The sequence below is a fragment of the Oryctolagus cuniculus genome, chromosome 14 (genome assembly GCF_051225735.1).
Source record: "Oryctolagus cuniculus isolate XC-2025 breed Fujian yellow rabbit chromosome 14, ASM5122573v1, whole genome shotgun sequence".
NCBI classification, from domain to species: Eukaryota; Metazoa; Chordata; class Mammalia; order Lagomorpha; family Leporidae; genus Oryctolagus; species Oryctolagus cuniculus.
The window spans coordinates 17296075-17320284 of record NC_142880.1 but is presented as its reverse complement, the minus strand read 5'-3'; the positions used below and the strand labels follow the sequence as shown (position 1 = coordinate 17320284).

At 41.5% G+C, this 24210-nt stretch overlaps 1 protein-coding gene across 19 annotated transcripts in view; it reads left to right on the top strand.

Moving 5' to 3' along the window:
• Nucleotides 1-21143, top strand: part of MCTP1 (multiple C2 and transmembrane domain containing 1) — a 767919-nt gene extending 746776 nt beyond the window's left edge. For all 19 annotated transcript variants that reach the window (XM_089313022.1, XM_051853978.3, XM_017344604.4 and 16 more), the window contains 4 exons: nucleotides 11794-11903; nucleotides 15948-16057; nucleotides 18216-18313; nucleotides 19138-21143. In XM_089313022.1, the coding sequence (XP_089169148.1) occupies nucleotides 11794-11903; nucleotides 15948-16057; nucleotides 18216-18313; nucleotides 19138-19209 (390 nt within the window). In that variant the 3' untranslated portion in view covers nucleotides 19210-21143. The remainder of the gene's footprint in view (nucleotides 1-11793; nucleotides 11904-15947; nucleotides 16058-18215; nucleotides 18314-19137) is intronic.
• The last annotated feature ends 3067 nt before the right edge of the window (nucleotides 21144-24210 follow it).

Sequence of the window (24210 nt, the reverse complement as noted above, 5' to 3'; positions counted from 1 at the left end):
ATACAGGGTGTCGGTGTCGCAGGTGGCAGTGTAACCTGCTGTGCCACAGCACCGGCCCCTTGTTTCCACTTTAGAAGTTGGATAAACTGCTCCAGTCACGTCCTGAATGCAGTGAAGGAGTCAGCATTTGACCCACGCTCTGTAGCAGAGCCAGTTGGTCAGATGTCTGGTCATCTTCTCAGTGAGATTGAGATGGGGCCATCTGGGATTATTGCATGGCCACAGCCTCTTCTGAACTCGCAAGGGCCTACCCAGCTCTGCACGTGAACTTCAACCATATTTAAACATGCAGTAGAAATTGAAGGGAACAGTTTTAAAAGAGGCTTTTGAAAACAGGTACGCGCACATCTTTTTCATTGGAAACTGAGATAAGTCAAACCTAGGCCAGCATTTGCTATTTGGATGCGGAGACAAACTCGGTATTGACTTTCGGAATTCTCACTTCAACTCTGAACTTCTGACTGAACACACAGACTAACTGCCTCTCGGGACACCGACATCCCCGAAAGAGTGTCAGACTTGAGGCCCACCTGCTCCACTTGTGATCCAGCTCCCTGCTGGTGGACCTGGGGAGGTAGCAGAGGATGGCCAGCTACTGGGGTCCCTGCCACCCACTTGGGAGACTCAGATGATGTTCTCGCTTCCAGCTTCAGCCTGGCCCGATTCTAGCTGTCGTGGGCATTTGGGGAGTGAACCAGACAACAGAACATCTCTTTCTCAGTTTCTCTGCACTTCAAATATACGAATACATTTTAAAAATAGCAAGAGAAATCTCACCCAACCACAGCATCCTCAAACTTTCAAACAGCTATGGAGGGCAGAGGCTATGCCATAGCCCTTGATACCTGTAGAATGGTTAAGTCCAGCCAGAGAATTTTAGAAAATGACCTTACTTATCCTTTTCCTCCCCGCCCGCCCACCATGATATCTCAGGAGGGGCAGTGAATTGTCCCAGGCCACCATAATCCTGTGTGTACTGGGAGGTTTCCAAACCTTTCCTGAATCGGTTCACTTTGACTCGGCAGGCAAACCCCGGAGGGCGCTCTTTCCCCTCTGGTCACTAGGAGCCATGGCCTCCCAGCCTCAGCGTGGCTTGGATGAGCCTGTCTGGCCCTTGTGCACGGGTGGAGTGCATCTGACAGCTGAGCTTCTCCTGGGGCAAAAGCCCCCGATAGGACCGTCTGTAGAACGGGCGCCCTGTGCCTGCTGGCGTGGATGTGGGATCGAAGGTGTTGATACTGAGAGGTAGTCCCGATCTTATCAGAGCTTGTAAGTGTCAGCTGGACAGCAGGTGGGGTTTGCTGAAGTCTCTAGGACAGGGAGATTTGCAGTTCCCTACGTGATGAGGTGTCTGAGCAGCAAGATATTTGGCTTCAGGAGGAGTGAGCTCTCATGACAACAAGCCATCTGCATCCCTGAGTGCTCAATACAGGTTTCTTTACATTTAATGGAAAGTGTTTTGGCTGGTACTGCAGCTCACTAGGCTAATGCTCTGCCTGCGGCGCTGGCACACCGGGTTCTAGTCTTGGTTGGGGCCCCAGATTCTGTCCCGGTTGCTCCTCTTCCAGTCCAGCTCTCTGCTGTGGCCCGGGAAGGCAGTGGAGGATGGCCCAAGTGCTTGGGCCCTGCACCTACATGGGAGACCAGAAGCAGCATCTGGCTCCTGCCTTCGGATCAGCAAGGTGCGCCGGCCGCAGCGGCCACTGGGGGGTGAACCAACAGAAAAAGGAAGACCTTTCTCTCTGTCTCTCTCTCTCGCTGTCCACTCTGCCTGTAAAAAGATAAAAAAGTGTTTGATGGCTATGCAGCCTTTTGCATGCAGCAATACTTTTTGGTTAATTAGAAACGAGCATGGTTGGCACATTTTGGTTTTCAGCCATTTTTGTTTCTAATCCGAGATGTTCTCCTTCCCTTCCTCATGTTCACCCAGCTTCCCTCGGGCTCCTGCTCATTCTCTGCAGTCAGCCCTTCTGCCAATTATCTACTCCATTTTCCTCTTCCGTTTTGCCTTTCCTCTCCTCCTTTCTTCATTCTTCTTTTCCCTCCTTTGTCCCCTTATCTTTGTCTTTCCATTCTTTTCCTTCTTGGCTTTCATCGTAACTCCTGGACTGCCAGCTGCCACTTAAACATGCCTGTTGTCTGCACTGTGTAGTCCAAGTTGTTATTCCAAATTCTTGTTACTTCACAGTCACCTTTAAAGTTGTATGCAAACAGATAAAACTGAGCCAACTGCCTAAGGGACAACTAAATGTTACTCCAAGTTGCAATGTAAGGAATGAGCACTGAAGAGCCTAAGACTGTGCTGCAATGGAGGCAGCAAATACCTAAGACCAGGTAAATGCTTGTTCTGCAAAACAAAGCAGCGGACCCTGTGCCAAGTCAGCAGAAGTGGGGAAGATGGCAATGGAACACCATAACCCAGTAGGGTACGTGTGGTGCTGCTGCCGTAAAGCCACTGCTTGGGATACCTGTATCCCATATCTAAGTTCTTGTTAAGCTCTGGCTCCTCTAGCTTCCTGCTAATGCACCTGGGAAGGCAGCAGAGAATGGCCTAATATAGGGCCCCTGGCAGCCATGTGGGAGATCTGCATAGAGTTCCAGGTACCCACCTTTTGGCCTGACCCAGTCCCGGCTGTTGTGGGCATTTGGGGAGTGAATAAGAAGATAAAGGCACTATTGTTTGCTGTCTCATTTCCCCCATATTCCCCCTACTTCCCGCCCTCCCCCTTCTCCCTCCTTCACTCGCAAATAAATAAATCTTTTCAAAAAGGAATCTACCATCATTTTTGCAAATAGAATCTGACATCAGATTAGTACTAAATCATTTGGAGCAACACCAAACGTGCCTAAAAGGTTCCTAATAGTTGTAAACTCAAAGTTTCAAAATTTTGTTTTTAATAGAAGCCAAAAGGAGTAAAAATCATTTTTTGCTAAAGAATTATAGTTTTATTAATATCACTAATAATAATTATAGACCGTTTGCTTCATTTGTATGAAGCATTGTGATAGGAACTTTGCATGTATTATTTTAGTCCTCTGAACCCTAAAATATCTTTGCTTTGGAGAACTGTTTCCTTTTCTGAGAGAAAAATATACTGTCTTGTTAAATGGGATCCCTTTATCCTCTTAACCTTAAATATCTCTCCGTCTCCCAGTGTCTCAGGGAAGGGTGTCTACTTTGTAAGGGTAGTTATCAGGAGCAGAGCCAAGGCAACCAAGCTCAAGTACCTGGGTCAGATTTGATGTGGTGAGAACTGAGTGAGACCCTTAGATAAGATGCAATAAAGGGACTCTGAGTGGCTACACTGTCCTCTGTGAGGATTTCTCACAATTCCAGATTTGGGGCTGAGAGGTCATTTTCTAGATCTCAAGGAAAAAAAAAAAAAAGGAACACTGGCACAGAGAAAACATTTCATCCCTCCTTTGTGAACCTTTATCCAATCTGTACCTTACGACTTTTAGCATAGAAAATAAACCTCAGGAAATACAAGCAGATTCCATACTCAACTGCAGACTTTCTGTGAGGCTACATTTGTTCAGAGGAGCTATGGTCAATGATAAACGACGCTGTACAGTTAAGTATCCAACATATCGCTCACCTTTGGGGCTGGCGTTGTAGTGTAGCCAGTAAAGCTACCATATGGGACACTGGAATCCCTGTGGGTGCAGGCCCGAGTACCAGCTCCCTGATAATGTGCCTGGAAAAGCACCAGAAGACGGTCCAAGTGCTTGGGCCCCTGCACACATGAGAGAGACCCAGATGAAGCTCCTGGTTCCCAGTCCGGCCCAGCCCTAGCCCTGGTGGCCATTTGGGGAGTGAACCAGCAGATGGGAGACCCATCTCTCTCTTTTTCTCTGTCTCTATCTCTTTAACTATGCCTTTCAAATAAATAAATAAATCTTCATAAAAAATAAATCTTTCTTCTAAAAAAAAACACTCACGTTTAGTCAGAGTCTTACATAGCAAGACTTCAAAGGAGAAGCCAACTTAGGATCAAGGTTAGCTCTTTGGGGTAGGAGGTATCTCAGATCTTAATCCTTCCTCCAGGAAACAGTAAGGTGCTCATACACCCTGGTTTGCTGGCACAGTTCCATTTATGTTCATTATCCCCACATTGGACTTCATAGTCCCTCCTCCTTTCACTCTTAAGATACTCTCTTACCCTACAAAAGAACAGAACATTGGCCTTTATGTTAGTAATACTGAGAGCAAACAAACTCACCACACCTGCTAACTGTGATCAGCCAGCACTCATGCACAATGGGATACTATTCAGCCATAAAAAGGATGAAATCTTATCAATGCCAAGATCATGGATGGAATTAGAGATTATTATGTTAAATGAAGTAAGCAAGAACCACATGATCTCACTCATATGTGCAATCTAAAAATGTTGATTTCATAGAAGTTGAGGGTGTAATGGGGGTTACCAGAGGCTGGGCAGTGTAGGAGTGAGAAAGGGATGGGGAAAGGTTGATTAATGTGCCTGCGGTGATAGTTAGATAGGAGAAACAAGTTCTGTGTCTTCTTGCACAGTAGGGTGAGCACAGATAATGCTGTTGTACCATAAATTTTCCTAAAAAAGAAAAAAGTTAGAAGAAAGGATTTTATAAATTTTCTCCATAAAGAAATGCTAAACATTTGAGGAGACAGATGTTTATCCTGCTTTAGACATTATACAATGTGTATGTCATGTATGAAGCCATCACATGGGATCCTATAAGCATGTGTAATTTTTATGTGTCAGTTAAAAAAAGTTAGTGTTCCTAACAACAACAACAACAAGCACAGGTGTTCCGCAGGCTCAGTCCCTTAGATGCCAGCATTGTCGACAATGACCACTTTGGCAGGGCCCTTCCATGCAGTAACGGCTGAGGCAGGATGCAGCTCGGCTTGAGGAACCAGTCCCAGAATACACTCCCCTGATGCCTATCCCTTTGGCTCCCTGTCCCCGTTCAGAACAGAATCTATGAGGGAGGGCATCTGTTATTTTGGCTTGCAAGTCAATGATCAGGGTTCTCCAGATAGGTAAGGTACTCCTATTGATTCTGTAGGTTTTTGGATTTTCCCAAAGATCTCAAAACAGAGAAGTTGTGAACTTTGTTGTGATATCTGATAGGAAAATAGCCACATATTAGACAACGACAGTAATTTTTACCTTTGTGGATGCATTGTGGACTCTATTTTTTTTTTAATTGGTAGAATGTTTTTTAGAAGTAGTTGTGCAATATAAATCTCACAAGTTCTCAGATTTATAGTTACAGCTATTTTTATGGATTTAACATCTTCAAAAGAAATCTTAATAAAGCTTTTTTTCTTTTTAAAGTGTCACTACCAAGCTTTTGGATGATTAACTACCCTATGATATTTCTTTCCTCCAAGCTGGTTTATAAAGGAAAGCAAAAACGATAATAAAAGAAATGTACCAATTTATTCTGTACTAATAAAGTATTGAACATTAGTGAAAAAAGTGTGAAAGACTGGAATAGAACACAGAGCAATTCCATTACCCACTGCATTTTTGGGTCATATACTGTATATAAAGAGTAATTACTTCATTGCTTAGAGAGCTCAGTGGAGGAATATAGAATTTGATAAGAGATTTTAAATAAAAGTTCTACCCCAAAATAGTTGCTTTTCAAAATGTTGCCAACATTACAGACCAACTCTTTGTGACTTTTGGTGGCCTGGGTTGGGGGGAGTGGCAGTGGGCTGGGAGTGGAAGAGAAACAAAGAAAATTAAAAGAGCACATTTGTAAGAAATTCAGTAATTATTATCAGCACTTGGATGTCAAAGGATTTACTACAAATTGTCTTTGTGGTGTCTTAAGTGGCATTGTATTAATGAATGTCGCACATGTAATATTTGCACAGTATATTATTTACATTTGGTGCTTCTTAACACCTATTTCACTTTTTATCTTAGAATATAGTTCCAGATATCATTTTCTGTAGCTTTAAATTTTTTTTTATTCGAAAGGTGGAGAGACAGAGACCTCCCATCCATTGGTTCACTCCGTACATGCCTGCAACATTTGGGGCTGGGCCACACTGGAGCCAGGAGCCTGGAACTCAATCTGGGTCTCTTATGTAGGTTGCAGAGGGTGTGCATGAGCACAAAGTTAGAATCAGGAGCAGGGCCAGGACCCCAACTCAGACACTCCCAAATGGGATGCAGGGGTCCCAACTGGTGTCTTAACTTCTGCACCACATGGCTGCCCCCTGGATTTCATTTTCTTAGTGAAGAGTTTGGCCTCAAGGCTATTTGTCTGTAATACAAATTTCTGAACACTTTCTAGTCTTGTTTGTTTTGCAGAGATCCCAGGTGAGACCTGAAACCTTACTGGAAAGAACAGAAGGTCACATGGTATATTACAGAAAGTCAGACTCTGGCATTGGCCAGTCTTTGTCCCAGCGCTAGCTCTGTCTTGTTCCCCTGAGCCGCTGGGTCCTCTTCTGTACGGTGGAGAGAAGTTAGTTACATGTCATCTCTCGGTATCTGCAGGGGATTGGTTGCAGGACTCCCTACAAAGTCTGTGGATGCTCAAATCTCGTACATAAAACATTGTTTAACATTTGTGTATAACCTATGCATATCTCCAGTACTCTAAATCATCTTTAGATTACTTACAATATGAATACAATGTAAAAGCTACATAAATAGTTGCTATACTGTATTGTTTAGAAAATAATGGCAAGAAAAAAAATCTGAACATGTTCAGTACAGATGAAAGTTGCATTCCTGAATATTCCATGGATGTGGAGGGAACCTGTGGATCAAGAGGCCTGATTTGATGCTGTGGGAGGGGAATGACTGAGCTGTGTGAAAAATACTTCTCAGTGCTTAATGTGTGCCTTTGTATTTTGCTATTTTCCAAAAGTCATTATTTATGATAGCTGAGAAAAATTTTTTAAAAATTAGTAACTTAAAATTACAGTAAACCCATGCTTGCAATAAGTAGTTTATTTCTCCTACCCATCTTCCTTTAATAATTGGAGAAAACCAGGGAAATATTTAGAGCAGAGAAGCAAAAAACATCATATCAACTACAAGAATTTGAATGTTCTAGGAAATTATGAAGATCAACTTTCATTGCCCAAGTACTCTGACACATTCTCTTCACCTTTTCCCCTGACATCGCCATTTAAAAATGAGTTACAAGTATACTGTGTATCATTTTCTTCCTAAAAATTGTTAGGTCATAATTTAAATGTTTTTAAACATTTTTAAAAATTTAGTTGAAAAGAGACAATCTTCCATCCACTGGTTCACACCCCGAATGTTGGCAGCTGCCAGGGGTGGGCCAGACTGAAGCCAGGAATCTAGAACTCAATTCAGGTCTCCCATATGGTGGCAGAGACTCAAGTACTTGAACCATCAACTGGTATCTCCTAGGGCATGCATTTGCAGGAACTGGAATAGGAAGTGGATGTGGAACTACAAGACGGCACTACAATAAGGGATGTAGGAGGGGCCTGTGTGTAAAAATGCTGCCTTCTGTGTCAGCATCCTATATGGGCACAGGTTTGAGTCCTGGCTGCTCCACTTCCGATCCAGCTTCCTGCTAATGTGCCTGGGAATGTAGCAGAAGATGGCCCAAGCCCTTGGACCCCTGCATCTATGTGGGAAAGTGGGAAGCAGCGCCAGGCTCCTGGCTTCGGATCGGCTCATCTCCGGCTGTTGCGGCCATTTGGGGAGTGACCCAGTTTATGGAAGACCCCACCCCCTGTGCCTTTAACACTGCCTTTCAAATAAATAAATCTTAAATTAAAAAAGGGTATGCAGGTGACCCAAGTAATGTCTTAATACTGTGAAAATGCCTGTGCTAGTTCATAAGCATTTTTGTTATAATTCAACATTTTTAAGTATTTTGTGACTTCATAATAGTCTGCCAATTATATGTGCCAAATTAATACCATCTGACATGTTAATAACTGTTATTATAAACAAAACTGCATTTTTTTCAGATGCTTGCTGGACATACTGGAAGTACCATCCCATAATGTCATATGTTGCAGTTTTATTCCACTTACCCTTTTACGTGGGACATGTTTTAATTGTATTTAACTGTTGCTAGCAGTTACTTCCTTTGTGATTTCTTTTACTGCTTGTATCTTTCCTATTCCAAGGTCAGCAAATAACTCACTTGTTTGGTCTGTTTATAATTCATTTTTAGCTTTTTTTAAAAAAAACTTTTATTTAGTAAATATAAATTTCCAAAGTGCACTTTATGGATTACAATGGCTTTTTCCCCCCCATAACTTCCCTCCCACCTGCACCCCTCCCATCTCCCACTCCCTCTCCCATTCCATTCACATCAAGATTCATTTTCAATTATCTTTATATATAGAAGATTGATTTAGTATATATTAAGTAAAGATTTCATCAGTTTGCACCCACACAGAACATAAAGTGTAAAATACTGTTTGAGTACTAGTTTTAGCATTAATTCACATTGAACAACACATTGACAGAGATCCTACGTGAGGAGTAAGTACACAGTGACTCCTGCATTTTTAGCTTTTAAAAATTAACTTAGAATGTACGTGGGACAATCTGTTGAGGCAGATATTGAGGTAGACTTGTCCTATCTCAAGTAGTTTTAAGTCTAAGGAAGAATTTTTATTATTCTTCAACTTATTTGAAAAGCAGAGAAACAGAGAAATGCCCACAATGACCAGGGTTGGGCTAGGCTGAAGCCCAGAGCCCAGCACCCAGTCTGGGTCTCCCATGTGGGTGGCAGGGACCCCAGCACTTGAGACATGGTTTGCTGCTTCCCAGGGTGCACATTAGCAGGCAGGTAGAATCAGAGCCAGAGCTGGGACTCCCATACAGGATGGAGACATCCTCACAACAGTATCATAACCATTGTACCAAACATCCACTCTGAGGAAGGCTTTAACCAAATGTTCCCCAACTGGTTAACTTCTTTCATTATTATGATGTCTCATCATAAATCCAGTGTCTCTTTTCAATGCCCATTAGCTTATTATTCCTGTTTTGCAAAAATTCTTGGCAGTATTTGTTTTTCCCAATGATCTTTAGAAACACTTTATCACATTCTTATTGTTCTTCTGTAGTCCAAACATTAGGGTTGGTTGAAATTGCATTAAACCTACACATTCAATGAAAAAAAGGTATTTTAATAGTCAGTATTGCAGTATACAAACACGGTGCTTCTATATTCATTTAGATTTTGTACATTTCTTGTTAAAGTTATGCCTAACTACTTTACATATTTTATTGTTATTGTGAAAGAAATATTTTTAACATCATTTTGAGCTGGAAAGGCATTATTCTCAGTGGGCTTTTACTGTACAACCAGCATGCTTCAGTAGTTTGATTTACTCTGTAGATAGAAAAATCCAAGAACATTTTACTTCATAAACATTAAATGAATTTAGCACTGGAGAGATGAGAACACTAAGCACTGTGCATATTACTAGGAAAGACCAACTCTGTAATTTTTTAAGGAAGGAACTGAAGCCATTGGTTAATCACTGTATTCTGAAGTATACTACTACGTAAGTGAAATTACTGCATTTTACTTTATTACTTGAAATTGAGAAAAGGTAAGACACTGCTGCCCCCAAGTCTGTCACGGCAAGTGAAGGGTGACTTGAAAACAGGGAACTTTGAGAGTAGCTCATTATTGCCTACGCTGATAGAGCTTCATGTGTCTCACCTACCTCACTGTTTGACAGTGCATTTTGGAATAAGCAAGATGAATGATGTAGATAATTTCTCCCATGGCAGTTAGATTTAAAATGAATACTCTAAGTAAGTGATATATATACAAAAGATCAAGTTGTAAAACTGGTCTCCTGTCCTTGGTCCCAGTGCACCCTGTTGTCCTTGGAGAATGCACGCACACCTGCCACTAGTGCACCCTTCCTTTCTGAGGTGGCAAGATGCCAGCCCTGGCCAAGTGTTCACAGTGGAAAGTGCCTTAGACTCCTCTGAAATGAGAGTCAGTATGTAAATGTGCAACATGACATTATTATTCTAGCTTCCTGGCTGCTTTCAGCAAGCTCTGACTGCCACATGAGGTCTCAAGTGTTCTGGCAAGTGTTCAAAAGAAGTTAAAGTAATGAAATTGGATCTGCATTTCCACAGATATTCAAGCTGGCATGGAGGAATGAAGTCATGGAATCAGGGTTGGATGGTCTCCACTAAACAGTCTAGGCAAGAGCCTGGGGTGCCAGGCTACTAAGCAGAATTTTCTATCGTGAAAGGCCACTACTATTTCTTCCTCTGGGTCTAAAATTACACGCACACTTCCCCTAGGCTCACACCACTCCCTGGGTGCTTTATGCTCAATCTCACTATTCCCTGGAGTGCACCAACCTTGCTTAAATTCAGCGCAATCTTAAAAGTATATGGGGTGGGATGTGAGATTACGTACTTAGAACCCTAATATAGCATATGCTACTGTATCATATATAGAACTTATTTCTAAGAGTTGGGGGTCTGTGGCCAGTGGTGTGGCACAGCAGTTTAGGCCACCACTTGTGACACTGGCATCCCATGTCAGAGTGCTGGTTCAAGTCTTGGCTGCTCCGCTTCCAATTAAGCTCCCTGCTGATGTGCCTCGGAAAGCAGTATGAGATGGTCTGAGTACTTGGGCCCCTGCCACCCATGTGGGATACCGGTATGGAGTTCTGGGCTCCTGCCTTTGGTCTGGATCAGCCCTAGCCACTGTGACCATTTGGCAAATTAACCAGTGGATGGATGTTCTGTCTCTCCCTGTCACTCTTTCAAATAAATCGATTTGTTTTTTTAAAACGAGTTGCAGGTCAGGCTTAGTGTGTATCTAATCCAAGATACATTCTTACGAGATTTCAGCTGATCTTGTAATTTTTTGCAGTTTTCATTGCTTATTGATAGGCCTTCTCATTTGCAATCAGCATTCACTACAGCTAAACGATCTAACTACTATTGGACAGAGGCTTATGGGTGATGGGGTCAACAATGAGGTTTGCTAAGTGAAAAGTGGTAGGTCTGTGGTGGTGCCAAATGGTAATTCCAAGATCTGCTCTTCCTCTTGCACTACACCCACCACTGCCCAACACGCTTCTGTTCATCAGGACAAGAGCATCAGAACCCGTACTGCCTGGGCTGCAACTACCTTTGTGGCAGCACAGGTCCACAATGTACTCTAAAGAGCTTCAACGTTTGATGCACTCTGGTTATCCCTTTATATACCACAGAGATGACACTGAGGTTTCAAAGTGCAAGAGAAGGACAATTCAAAGAAAGCAAGCCCCTAAAGAGTATCTTTACTGGCCGGCGCCGCGGCTCACTGGGCTAAATCCTCCACCTTGTGGCACCAGCACACTGGGTTCTAGTCTCGGTCGGGGCGCCGGATTCTGTCCCAGTTGCCCCTCTTCCAGGCCAGCTCTCTGCTGTGGCCCGGGAGTGCAGTGGAGGATGGCCCAAGTTCTTGGGCCCTGCACCCCATGGGAGACCAGGATGGGTACCTGGCTCCTGCCATCTGATCAGCGCGGTGCGCTGGCCGCAGCGGCCATTAGAGGGTGAACCAAGGGCAAAGGAAGACCTTTCTCTCTCTCTCTCTCTGTCCACTCTGCCTGTCATAAAAATGAATAAATATTTATAAAAAAAGAGAGTATCTTTACTAACAGGGAGGAGGAAGAAGGGTGGGAATGTGGGCGGGAGCGAGGCTAGGGTGGGAAGTATCACTGTGTTCCTAATTCTGTACTTACGATATTTGTATACCTTAAATTAAAAAAAATACATTTACTCACACAGAATTTCGTTTATTGTATTTTAGGACAGTGAAAAAAAGGGATTCATCAATAAAATCTATGCCATCCAGGAGGTATGTGTCAGTGTCCAGAACATCCTAGATGAAGTGGCTTCCTTTGGCGAAAGGATCAAGAAGTGAGTGATGTTGACCCGGCAGCCCTGGCCTCCTGTGGGGTCAGGGTGTGCATCTGTTTCACGGAGGGTGAAGTGCCATGTTCTTTTTGGCAGGGACACTCCTTCTGGGTGATCTATTGTTCATTTTCATCATTATTTACTTTGTCTCTGCCAGTCTTTGGTTTATGAAAGTTCTGTCAATTTCCTTCCTGAAATTTAGAACATATTGGTTGGAAAGAAGTCATACTTGTAGCTTTGAAGAAATAACACCGTCCTAAATTTTAACACATTTTTCACAGTGAAAGACTTTGTTCTTAAATGGAATACCATGAAATCATGATAGGAAAAAAACACGCTAAATAAGGATTCAGGTAATCAAGGCACCTGCTTTTTATTATTGGTTTAGATATATTTTACATTGTTACTCTAAATTGCTTAAAACATTTTTTAAATCTTTTAAATTTTTATGTAGTTAAACAGCTCAGATCGCAATTGTTAATGAAATAAACTAATACTTTGTAATTTGGAAAAATGCATGGAATTTTTACAGTTAAAGCCATAGCATCCCATTAAGAAACTGGCATTCTAATTTTACAATGTGCTTTATTTAAAAGAAATTTATTTACTAATACACTTTCACAACAACTTTCCTTATAAAGACCATAAGATAGATTTAAAATGACCGATTATCAAAGACATCCTAAGGCCCCATACTACTAAACTGCATGAAAATTGGCCAGCATAGGTTGATTTCTAATGGTCTACCCGAGAAGCAGTACTGTATATCCAGAGAAGCCCACATTTTCCCAGTTTCCTCTATCCATTGTTTATTTAGTCATAACCCAAAGTGTTCGACAGATTCGGATCCGTATCATGCACACTTTGAGAGGAGTAAATTATTTAAACCAAAGGTGTGAGTCACTTGTCCAGTGCCTTTCATGTGACAAGAGATAATGCATTTTCTTTTGTATAATTTTTTGTTCAATGGATTTCCCCATATGCATAGCTGCTGAGTTTCCACTCTGTTGTATTCTATTAGAACAGCCTCTCCCTTGTTCCCATACAGCATTCAATCTGAGACTTGTGAAGACCGTCACATCTCTTCTCTCTCCTTGCTCTCTGCTATTTCTATCTCTAAGAATTTCCCCTTGTTTCCTGCATCCTACGCATGGAAGCACAGGGGGAAGTCCTAGTTTCAGGCCATTTCCCTACTGAATGCCGTCCTTTCTCTGAGGTTTGGTGTGTGCTGATACCTGACAGAAACCTTCTTGCGTGCCAGCACACCATGGGCCAGCTTTGAGGCCAGGCTAGCAATTAATGGCCAGGAGGTGGAAGCCCCTCTCTAACTCCGGGGGGTCAGAGGCCTCAGCACAGGTGCTTGGCTGGACCGCTGTCACCAGTTGAAGGGTATAGCTGGCTTTTGGCAGTGGATCAGCCTTGGGGAAACCTGGGTTTTGTTTAACTTTCCATGCTGAGGTGTATGAACATGGCATAAGATCCACTGAGTCTCATAGGAGCCATCGCTTCTCCACAACAATCTTTTGGAAACAAAAAAAGAGAAAGTCTTCTGGGGTCACATCATCCAGAAAGCAGATTCAGAAGCAATCTTTAAGCACAAAATGAAAAGCCTCTATAATTACCATATCTTGTTACTAAATAATCATTCCAGAACTTCCTTGAATTGCATCTCTTTTTGGGGGAAGATCATATTCTAGATTTAGATTCCATAATGTCGAGTGTGGAAATAGAAAAGGGCGGTCTTTTTTTTTCCCCTTCCAACATTAGCTACACTGGTGAGGATTCTTTGCCATTTAGCCTTCCAACAAGAGTAGGGAGAACACAGGGAGCCCTTCATTGGGGCTGCCCAGAAGGAAGGTTTTCTGAGGGAAGAGCCAGTGCCCTCACACATGGGGTAGTGTGATGGATGGCTCTGCACTGAGCCACGGGAAAGCAAGCAGACCCTCAGCCTTCTGTTCTCTCCACAAGCAGGCAGACACAAGGGAAGCACAGGTGTCCGTCAGCGAGGGCAGGCATGCTCCCTTACCTGGTGACAGCTACAGGATGCTCACTCTGGCCGTGAGGGGAAGAAGACAGAGCAAAGCCAGACCCCAAGTGTTACTGAAAAGAGGACCACCAGATGGATCCACCGTTGGCTCTTTTACTAGAAAACACAGTTTTAGGAAAACAATTGACCTAGAGAGACATAAAAAGCAAGCTATGTGCCAGAGCTGAGGAACCATTCCCCAGAGTTTCACCAATGAAGAAAATCTCTCAGTAGTTACCCTTTATTGGGTTAAGACTGCCCTGGTCAAACCCCATCCTAACTGACCAGGAAATGAGCATAAATATAAAGCATTTGTGTGGCCCCATAGCATACGGAGCTTGCTCTTTTTCTGATGTGTCTTTGGGGCCCTTCTCATCGCCGTATTGCTTAGCTCTGATAGTATCACACCGATTCACATCATAAACATGTTTTCCACAATCAGTCTTCCTGCACACAATAAAGGCGACCCCCATTTTATCTGGGGGGTGGGGAATGGAGGGCTATAGTCACATACAAAATCTAGTCTTTAAAACAGATTTGCTACCTTCTTGGTTCTTTTCATTAAACTGTGCCAAAGAGTCAACATAAATGAGGAATCTTCAAAAAGTTCATGGAAAATGTATTTCAAAAAATTATTCTTGTCTCAAATTCTTTATTTTTAAAGTACCTTTTTGGTCAATTCCTCTTTGGTGGCTGAACACTGAGGAGAGGAATGGTATGCCTGTAAACGGTACTAAATGTATGTGCCTGACCATGGAGGCTCGATGCAGTGTTTCCATTTTCTGAGATTCACCCCAGAACTTCTACACAAAAAGCTTTACATTATTATTATCTGTGTTCCACTTCCCCAATTTTCCAGATCATTTAAGGAATCTTTTATCAGCTTTCTGGCCCTTCTCCTTAGTACGATCTTCTGGGACCTCCTCCTTGTTTGTGTTCTTTGGTCCCGTTTCTGCTTGTTAAGCAGCCTTCTCTGCCTGGCCCCCCACTGTATCAGTCACCACCAGCCCCACCCGGCGGCCATCCTCACCTTCCCAGGCCTGTCCCACAGATCTGCTCATACGCTGGGTCCTCCTTTTCCACAAGTCACATAGGGAGAACAGTATTGGAAATGATTACTCTTTCTCTTCCCTACCTTTGTTGTTGTTATTTTTTTGACAGGCAGAGTTAGAGAGAGAGAGAAAGGTCTTCCTTTTTCCGTTGGTTCACCCCCCAAATGGCTGCTATGGCCGGCGTGCTGTGCCGATCCAAAGCCAGGAGCCAGGTGCTTCCTCCTGGTCTCCCATGCGGGTGCAGGGCCCAAGCACTTGGGCCATCCTCCACCGCACTCCCGGGCCACAGCAGAGAGCTGGACATAGAAGAGGACCAACCGGGACTAGAACGTGGGGTGCCGGCGCCGCAGGCGGAGGATTAGCCTAGTGAGCTGCGGCGCTGGCCACCTACCTCTGTTATTTCTGGGAAGAACCACCATGATGGCAGGCTAACTGCTTTGTGCTCTTACCTCATTTCCACTCGACAGAAACATAGCTAAGTAGGGGGTATTCCCCTAAGGAATTCGCTTCGGAAGATTTATACAAAGGCGTAAGATTTATGTTTACATATAATTAGAAAAGTTTCATTTCCAATGTGGAAAATCCTGAAAACTGATGGAAGGAAGAATGGGAGGACCAGGGACATTCCCTGTATGAAAACCTGGAGAAAACAAGGCTGGGTCTCAGCTTTGGCAATAAAAACAAAGATCTTTTCTTACCATTTGGAGAGGCACCCACAAAGTGCAATGGCTTTGGACACTGAAGTCACCTCACCCATCAGGTGGGGTTGGTAGAAAGACCATTTACCTGGGCTCTGTGTTAATGGAAATGAACAGATTATGACTAACTTGTATCCTCTAATAGCCTATTACACTCGGCTTCTATTCCAGAGAGAAATGCAGACTAAGTTTCAAGTAGGATAGCAGCATGTGTATTTTCATATTTCTTTGAAAAAGGTATGACGTGCTGATATGTTACTTTTCCATTCAGTACTTTCAACTGGACTGTCCCATTCTTAAGCTGGCTGGCCATAGTCGCCTTGTGTGTGTTCACAGTCATCCTGTACTTCATTCCACTGAGATACATTGTCCTTGTCTGGGGTAAGTAAAGCTACTTTTTTTTTTTTTTTTTTTAAACTGCTAAGAACAAACTGTTTTTTAAGGAAGGGATGAGTTATACTGTCAGTAGTTCCCTGTATTTATGGTCATGAAGCTATTCCGTGATGAAAAGAGACAGGTCAGTTAAAAATAACAACAGTATCAAGATTTAGGTCTACCTGCAAAATGCATTTTTCTTATCTGGCATCATAGGCTCCATCATACCATAAACATGTAGTCGTGTGGATTCTTCATATATCAAAGTGTAGCTGTGTCTAGATACTGCTCTGATTTATTTTCACCACTTACACTCAAACAGAGGCACTTCGATCCATATGGTGCATTTAGGACAGTATGGTTTTTTTTTTTTGCTAGGGTACTTTATCTTGTAGAAGTATATGTAAACATGGTACTATACATGCTGCCTGTTTAAGAGGTCACCTTTAGGATTCAGGAAAAAGGTTCCCAGTATTTACAAGCTCCTTAGGAAGAAAAATCCTGCTTTCCATGGACCAGGTAAGAATGCCCCCAGAAAAAGCCACTTAAAGGTGATATTCTGGGTCTTAGTTTTTGTTAAAGCAATTATGATGCATGCCACCACTTCTTGTAAACCTCACTTAGGGGGTAGTCAGTTTCAGCATTCTTTATAGATTTCTCTCCTGATAACATTCTTGGTTTTCAGTCTTTGTGATTTATTAACATATAAAACTGATATTAATGATCCTCGTATACACAATGGTACTTTAAGAAGTTCATCGGAAATGGAATTAAAAGATTAAGTTTATTTTGGTGCAAAAAATTCTGAAATTCATGCAGTTTTTTTTGTAATACTTATTTTCCACTAGATTTAGGAAAGTACGCTTGTGTAAACAAGACTGGGTGGAAGAGAAATTCTCTAACATTGCTAAACCTAAATGAAATGCAAAGGGGGAGTTGTATTCTTTTTACGGCTTTTAAAGAACTACACTGAAATAATAAGTAGGCCTGATGTGTTAAAGTGCAGTGGTTTCCTTTTTTGGGCCATCCTGTCCTAGCTTAGCAAGCCCTTACCACTACCTTTATGTCCTGGGGAGGGGGTGGGTGAAATTCAGTTAAGACAGCACTTTGGTTATGTATGTATGTTCATTCCCTCGTCTTTCATTCCTTCCTCTGATATTTCAAGCAGATGCTGTTTTATTGAAGGCCCTAGGGTAGAGAGTCATGGGTGGCAGCGTATTCATTCTAACCTAAGGTCAGACCTGCCTTGGGCTGGTGGAGCCATCTCTGTCACTACAGGTGACAAACCTCCTTTGTTTCCCCTGGGTCTCTGAAACTGGAGCCCGAAGCTCACATGTGGCTGTGTAACCTGCGTGGCCTCACTTGTCTTAAAAAGTAATTTTGGAGAGTGTGTCTGGGCTTCCCGTTTCATCAAATGAAATAAAACAAGAAGAGTATTCCTTTAGTGGTAGGTGACTGCTGAAATATTAGGCAGAGATTGAAGCCAGGGGTCTTGAATCGGTGAGACAGAGTCCAAAATCGGGATTCCAGAAGTTCATTCTGAGTGAACGCCCTGAAAGGCAGCTGAGAGACTAGAGTTTATGGCCATGTTTCACCAGTGAGGTGACTAACTATTCAAGCTGGCTATTTCTCCACAAAAATTAATGCAAATCCTTATTTCAGGTTGAACAAAATCAAGGTCACATGTCTTCTAAACCTCTTTTATCCCTATTTGTTGAACTCTTAGTATACTAATTAATCTTATGTGTATAAAGGTAACTGAAAATAGATCTTAGTAAAGAATAGGAGAGGGAGGAGGAAGAAGGGTGGGAGTGCTGGTGGGAAATATCACTGTGTTCCTAAAGTTATACTTATGAAATGCATAAAGTTTATATACCTTAAATAAAAGGTTTCAGGGGCTGGGGGTGGGGGGAAGGAAGCCAATACATTAGACATACTGTGTTACCAATGTCAGTTCTAAAGTACAAGAAGCTTCGTCCTAAATGAAACACTAAAGCAAGTTTCTAAAATCTGAAACTCTGGGCAGAAGAAGCCCAATTCTGCTCATTCTTGCCGGTGAAATGCTTTTTGTTTTCTTCACAGACTTTCCTGCTTGAAAGGAGAAAGTTGGGTCTCCTGCTTCCTTCAGGAGCAAACTGTGCTAATTTGATCTATCATTTTTCAGGTATCAATAAATTTACGAAAAAGCTTCGGAGTCCATATGCAATTGATAACAATGAACTGCTAGACTTCCTTTCCAGAGTCCCTTCAGATGTACAAGTGGTATGTATGTAGGTTTCATCACTACTGCTGTTGCTTGAATGTAGTGTGGCTGCAGCAGTTTCCCACTCAGGAACTTAATGTGCTTGGGGTGTCCTACAAACAGCTGATAGAGAATATGATAATGAGAGCAGGTTGTATGACAAACTTACCAGGGCTGTCCAGGAGGCGTGCAGTACAGCAGGAGTCTGGGAAAGGAAGTCACCATCACCTGAGGAAGCAGGAGTATTAGATGAGAAGAGCAAAATGTTCCAGTGGACATTGAAGAGAAAAATACTTCATCCCAGAATTTGCAAGAATATGGGTATTTAGTAGGTCAGTGAGTGTGGCAGGGTTGGGAGGGGGCACTGGGTGCTTTTCGAAGACTGGGGACAACTCAAAGCCCTTTGAAGTCCTTGGAGTTCATTGCCTGTGAACCATCAATTCTTTTCAGAAAAAACAATCCTGAAACTGGATTCCAGCAATACATTTTTCCTTTGTTTCAGCTGAGCTTTTCTTTGCTGGGATAGGAGAGTGGGCTGGATGGAGACTAAGACTATATTAAACAAAGAGTAACTGGCAAGGAACCGCACTCTCAAGTCCTTCAGAATAGATAGAGACGCTCTGCAAGTGATTGCTGTAGCCAGCAAGGACCCCAGTGTTCACCTCAGAGCTCCAAGTAGTTTCTGGCAGGATTCCCTTCTGACTCTCGCTCTGTCCTTTGACTGTTTTCTGCATCCAGCTGCAGATACCGAGCACCAACCCCCATCCCGAGTCCCCAAGCAAGTCTCATTCTTTTGCCAGAAAGTGGCCACCTGACCAGCTTTCTCTGAACTCTGTTTAAACAGGTGCAATACCAAGAACTGAAACCAGATCCTTCTCACAGCCCATATAAAAGGAAGAAAAACAATCTTGGCTAGCCAGCTCCCAGCGCTGAGGAGACCGGCATCTGTCTGGGAAGAGAGAAGAAAAAGCCTTCAGCCTCAGCTGCATTTCCTTTCTTTCTGCTTTTTATTTATTTTGTCTTTTTATCACGATTGAGAGAGTTTGTAAATAGTGTACAAAGGCATATGTCTTTGGAAATATACTTCCATTGTACAGACTCAACTTGATAAAGGTTTAGCTACTGCTGTGTGAAAGCCTTGTTAGCTGTGGATAATAATCTAACACACTGCAAGAAAAAATTTAAGAATATCATTGGAAGATACACACGGCTCTAATTACAAGTGGAAGAACTAGAATATTAGATGAAATGTTCAACTGTGTCCTGACTAAATCTACACAAAATGTAAATGTCGATTTGATGTTAGTTTTTTTTTTCTAAATGTGTCTATTTTTCACCTGAAAAGTAACCAATTACAGTTTCCTATGTTTTATACATTTCTAAAGGGGGGGGGTCCCAAAGCTTGAATAATGGAATGGATGCATTTCAATTCAACATAGATCCTGACACCCACTCCTGTGCAAATTACTTATTAGCTGGAATCGGCCTCATCAGACCTAAGTGAAGATACACTCCTACCCTCCACCCCCCCCCCCCAGAGGAGTTTTCAACTCTGAAATCCTAGAAAAAAAAGAACTTTCAAACCTTCTATCATTCCATCAAAAAGAAACCTTGAAATCTCTACAGGACTATACAACCAAAATACTGCCAGGTTTATAAATGATTGCCTATGTGAATTTTATACCTACAACTACTTTAATTCATACCAAATTAGCATCCCAGTTCAGTTGTCAACAATACTAGCTAACTAAACCCATATTGCTTTTGGTGTCAGAATATACCTTTGTGCATCTAAAAATTATTTAATACTCAAGTGTTCTCACAGAAAAAGAAATAACCTGCCTTCTCATCAGGTTACTGAAATGCTTTAATGCATACTGTGGTTTTTGTTATTAGTGTGAATTTTAATATCAAGAAGAATGTAGTGTGCTAAGTGATATGCCAGTGTTTCATTACATTCATTTATGAAAAAGTAATCTCTTGATATGAATGCATGAAAACTTGTTTTGTAAAATAAACTGCTTATTGGGGGTGGGGGGTACCTTTAAAAACGTTTCACTACCTACCATGGAATCCACACGTAGAAACTGCATTCCCAACTCTTAATGGTAGTTTTTGTATCTAACTCCCTGATACATGGAGGGAGCATACCTCTGAAGAAAGTGGTCAGTCAGTTGGTGAGAATGTTTTATTACTTCCCTGACTTGGTAGGGAATTCAACTCAGTTGAAATTGCTGCAGACAATGTTTTGCACTACTTTATTAATAAAATAGATGGGGATAGGGTTAAGGTGGGGGCTGTGGTAGGAAGGTCAAAAGGAAGAAATACAGATTTCATTCTAGAGAAAGATTCTTTAATCTCATCAAAGCTGATTTTTAAAGTATTTTTATTTTAGAGATATGTTGTTAAAATACTATTTCTTATACTAGAACTATTTTGATCTGTTTATACACTATGCTTGAAAGAATGTCAATTAAATTCCCTTTCTACAGAAAGGCTTTGACCTCAGTATGCTCTATCTAGCACATCATGTTTAAAACGACATGCTTATATTCGCATACCATCACTGTTCGTTGCTGAAACAATATTCCATAAAGTTGATGTTACAACAGAAAGTTTACTGATGAGTTAATTTGTTTGAAATAACCTGTGATTATTCTTTTGTGAGATTTATGTTCTGCGCTGTCTACTCAGATGTCTATAAGCCTGATATTCTACAACCTCAGAAGTATCAAGTGGATAGTAACCATTAACAGATGACTAATTTGTTTCATTGTATCAGATTCCAGGTGTTTAGTTCAACGGTATTGTTAACTACACATTCACTGCATTAAATACAAAAGAAAACAATCTTTTCTATGTTTAATCAATATTTTTTGGGGGGTGGAGGGGTGGCTTACAGAGGAGCGATGAGAGATTGTATGCATAGTAGAGCAATACAGAACTGATATGAACAAACATGGCCTTTTCTGAAACCTTCACTGTTGCATAAAAATACTTTTGGAGCAGTAAGCATTAAGAAAGCTGACCAGCTTGAGGGATGAAAAGGTTATTGAGGGGATTCCTCACTGCTGTTAGAAAATACTGTACCCACAGACAGAAAACAGATTGTATCTACTAGAATTTTAGTTATTTCTCTCACCTTCTCACACAGGTACAATTTCTTTCTTGAGAACTGAGGAACTTGCCTTGGTTTTAAGAGATTCACAATTCAAATATTTGGAAATCTCTCGAGGTCTAGATGTCACTCTAACAATTATTTGAACTACTAAATAGAGCAAATATTATAAACAACAAATATATTCTTCATTGTATTTTAGTATACTGATGTCATTATATATTCACATTCCAAGCTATTATAGTTTATAATTTCTAAATGCACATTTTAACTTTATGCACCTGTACGAAGTTAGTACTTTAATACTTTACTTTAGCCCTGTTCCAGACTCAACTTGATGAAGTTCTGTAATAATTCCAAGTTAATTTTGAAGCATTCTGTGTACTAGGATCATCTGAGTTAAGGAATTCTTTAAATGCTTTATGTATACTCACTGAGTACCTAAAAATGACCTTATCATAGGCCATGTCACCCTAGTGATAGTTTATTAAAACTGACATCTAGAATTGAAGTAGAAAAGCAAAATTTAACTGATGTTTCTGAAATAATATTTTAAAAGATTTTTTATTCTACATTTAAAAGTGAATAAAATTCAGTAGTCAGTTCTATATCTGAAGGACCATAGGAGTTTTTATTTTTTCACTTTCATCTCAAAATTCAAAGGTCTCCAATGCCTGAAAGTAGTCTAACTTGTATTAAGAAGTTTTACACAGGGGCTGTTAACTCCAGTTTATAAACTTGTTAAATGAGCCTAAATGTTTATAGTGTTTTTGAGTTTTGTACTTAGCTCTAAAAATAAAGTGTGCAGCAGTCGATCCAGAAATCAAGTAAAGACCACCTCCATTATACTTCTTGAAAAAGACTGAGGTGTTGTTAAATTAATACTTGTTTAAATCCCAGGGCTTCCAATGTCTAGTTGAGTGTGTATGTGCACTGATGCTGATTCACTGGTTTGACTGGAGTATCTACGATCAGCTTTTCTAACTACTCAGTCAAGAATGAATTAAAACCACCTAAAACATAGTGGAAGGGATACTCATAACAGTATCATTCCTTTAGATTGTTATTCTTTGTCCTGGGATGACTGCTATAACACACTGAAAGGGAAAAAAGAAAATATGTTATCTTTTTGATGATCTCTCATACCTCAGTTTCTACATTTTGGCTGCCCCAGTGGCAAACTGTACAGCGGTAGTCACATCCTAAGAGTCATTCCAAATGAATCTGAGTTTTAAAAAATGCCAAGGAAAATCCCTTATCATGCAAACAATGTCTATTAACTGTCCAATGTATCCACATAAAGTAGAAACCAACACTACAGTGAACAGTATGCTGGAAAGTAGTGATTTGTGCATACCTACAGGAATCTGGGTTAAGAACAAAAAACAAAACAAATATGTAACTGGCCTGAAATGAGTTTTAATTTATTGGGATCCTTTGTTCTTATTCTAAGCTTTTTAAAGAAGGTGTTTTAGTTAGTAAAAGCACAAACAATGTATTTTTTTTAAATTTTTGACAGAGTTAGAAAGGTCTTCCTTTACCGTTGGTTCACCCTCCAATGGCCGCTGCGGCTGGTGCACCGCGCTGATCCGATGGCAGGAGCCAGCTGCTTCTCCTGGTCTCCATGAGGGTGCAGGGCCCAAGCACTTGGGCCATCCTCCACTGCACTCCCGGGCCACAGCAGAGAGCTGGACTGGAAGAGGGGCAACTGGGACAGAATCCGGTGCCCTGACCGGGACTAGAACCCAGTGTGCTGGCACCGCAGGCGGAGGATTAGCCTATTGTGCTGCGGTGCCGGCCAATATTTTTGCAAATACAGGTTTTTATAAAACATATTTACATGATGGTTGTCTCCAAATGTCACTGAAAAATTGTGACTTCATTTTTTATAAATTAACCAAATGGCACTGCTGTTCTGCTCTCGTCAATTGATAGTTTTACTCTATTAGGCAGAAAGCTTTGTTTTAAGAGAAAGAAAAATGGCTGATAGTAGTTCTGCCAAAGATCTACAGTATGTAGCAAAGTTAAAGCTGCTATAGATTCCACATTCCTTAAAAAAACAAAAAAACAATGAATGACCAACCTGAATCAGTGAGGGAACCTGAAAACCAACTTATTTTCTCACAAGGAATTGATCTGAGGAGATTTGGAGACATAGCCAAACAGAACTGCTGCTGCTTCTGGTGAGGGAAGATGATAATATAGGCTTAATTTCACTTTCTGGTCAGACAAGCTTCAAAAAAAGTTGAGGGATTTTATGTTGTCAGGGTTCGAGTAGTGGAGGAATGTTAAAAGTCATAGAGAAAAGAGCTTCCCTGGTGATACCTAAGACAGTAGCCACACATTATCACACAGACAGGTGGAGGCGAGGAGAAGCGAACGTCAGTCACTTGTTCCCTTTTTAATAAAGTTACCAGAGAACTGGAAACCTTCTGACTTCATCCCCCAGACAACATTCTTTCTTATACAGTAGTGGTTGTGACAATTACAAGGCCAAATCTATGTGTAGTTTGAAATCCTGCAACGATTTATTGGTACCAAGAACCAACACTTAGACAAACTGTACAAAGGCATGTCTATTTCCTATCACACAGATAGTTGTGACTTTGTGTAGAAAAGTAGGTAACTAATGCCAGTTTCTCACCAACATTACACACTGGTGCCTCTACCACTTACCTTTGTCCTGGAACCCTTGGAAATGTCAGTTCCATTCATACAAAGCCCAAGCAAACCACAGAGAAACCAAATACCGTGAAGATTTCAAGAATCAGTTTATAAACTGACCAAGCTGGTGCTCCA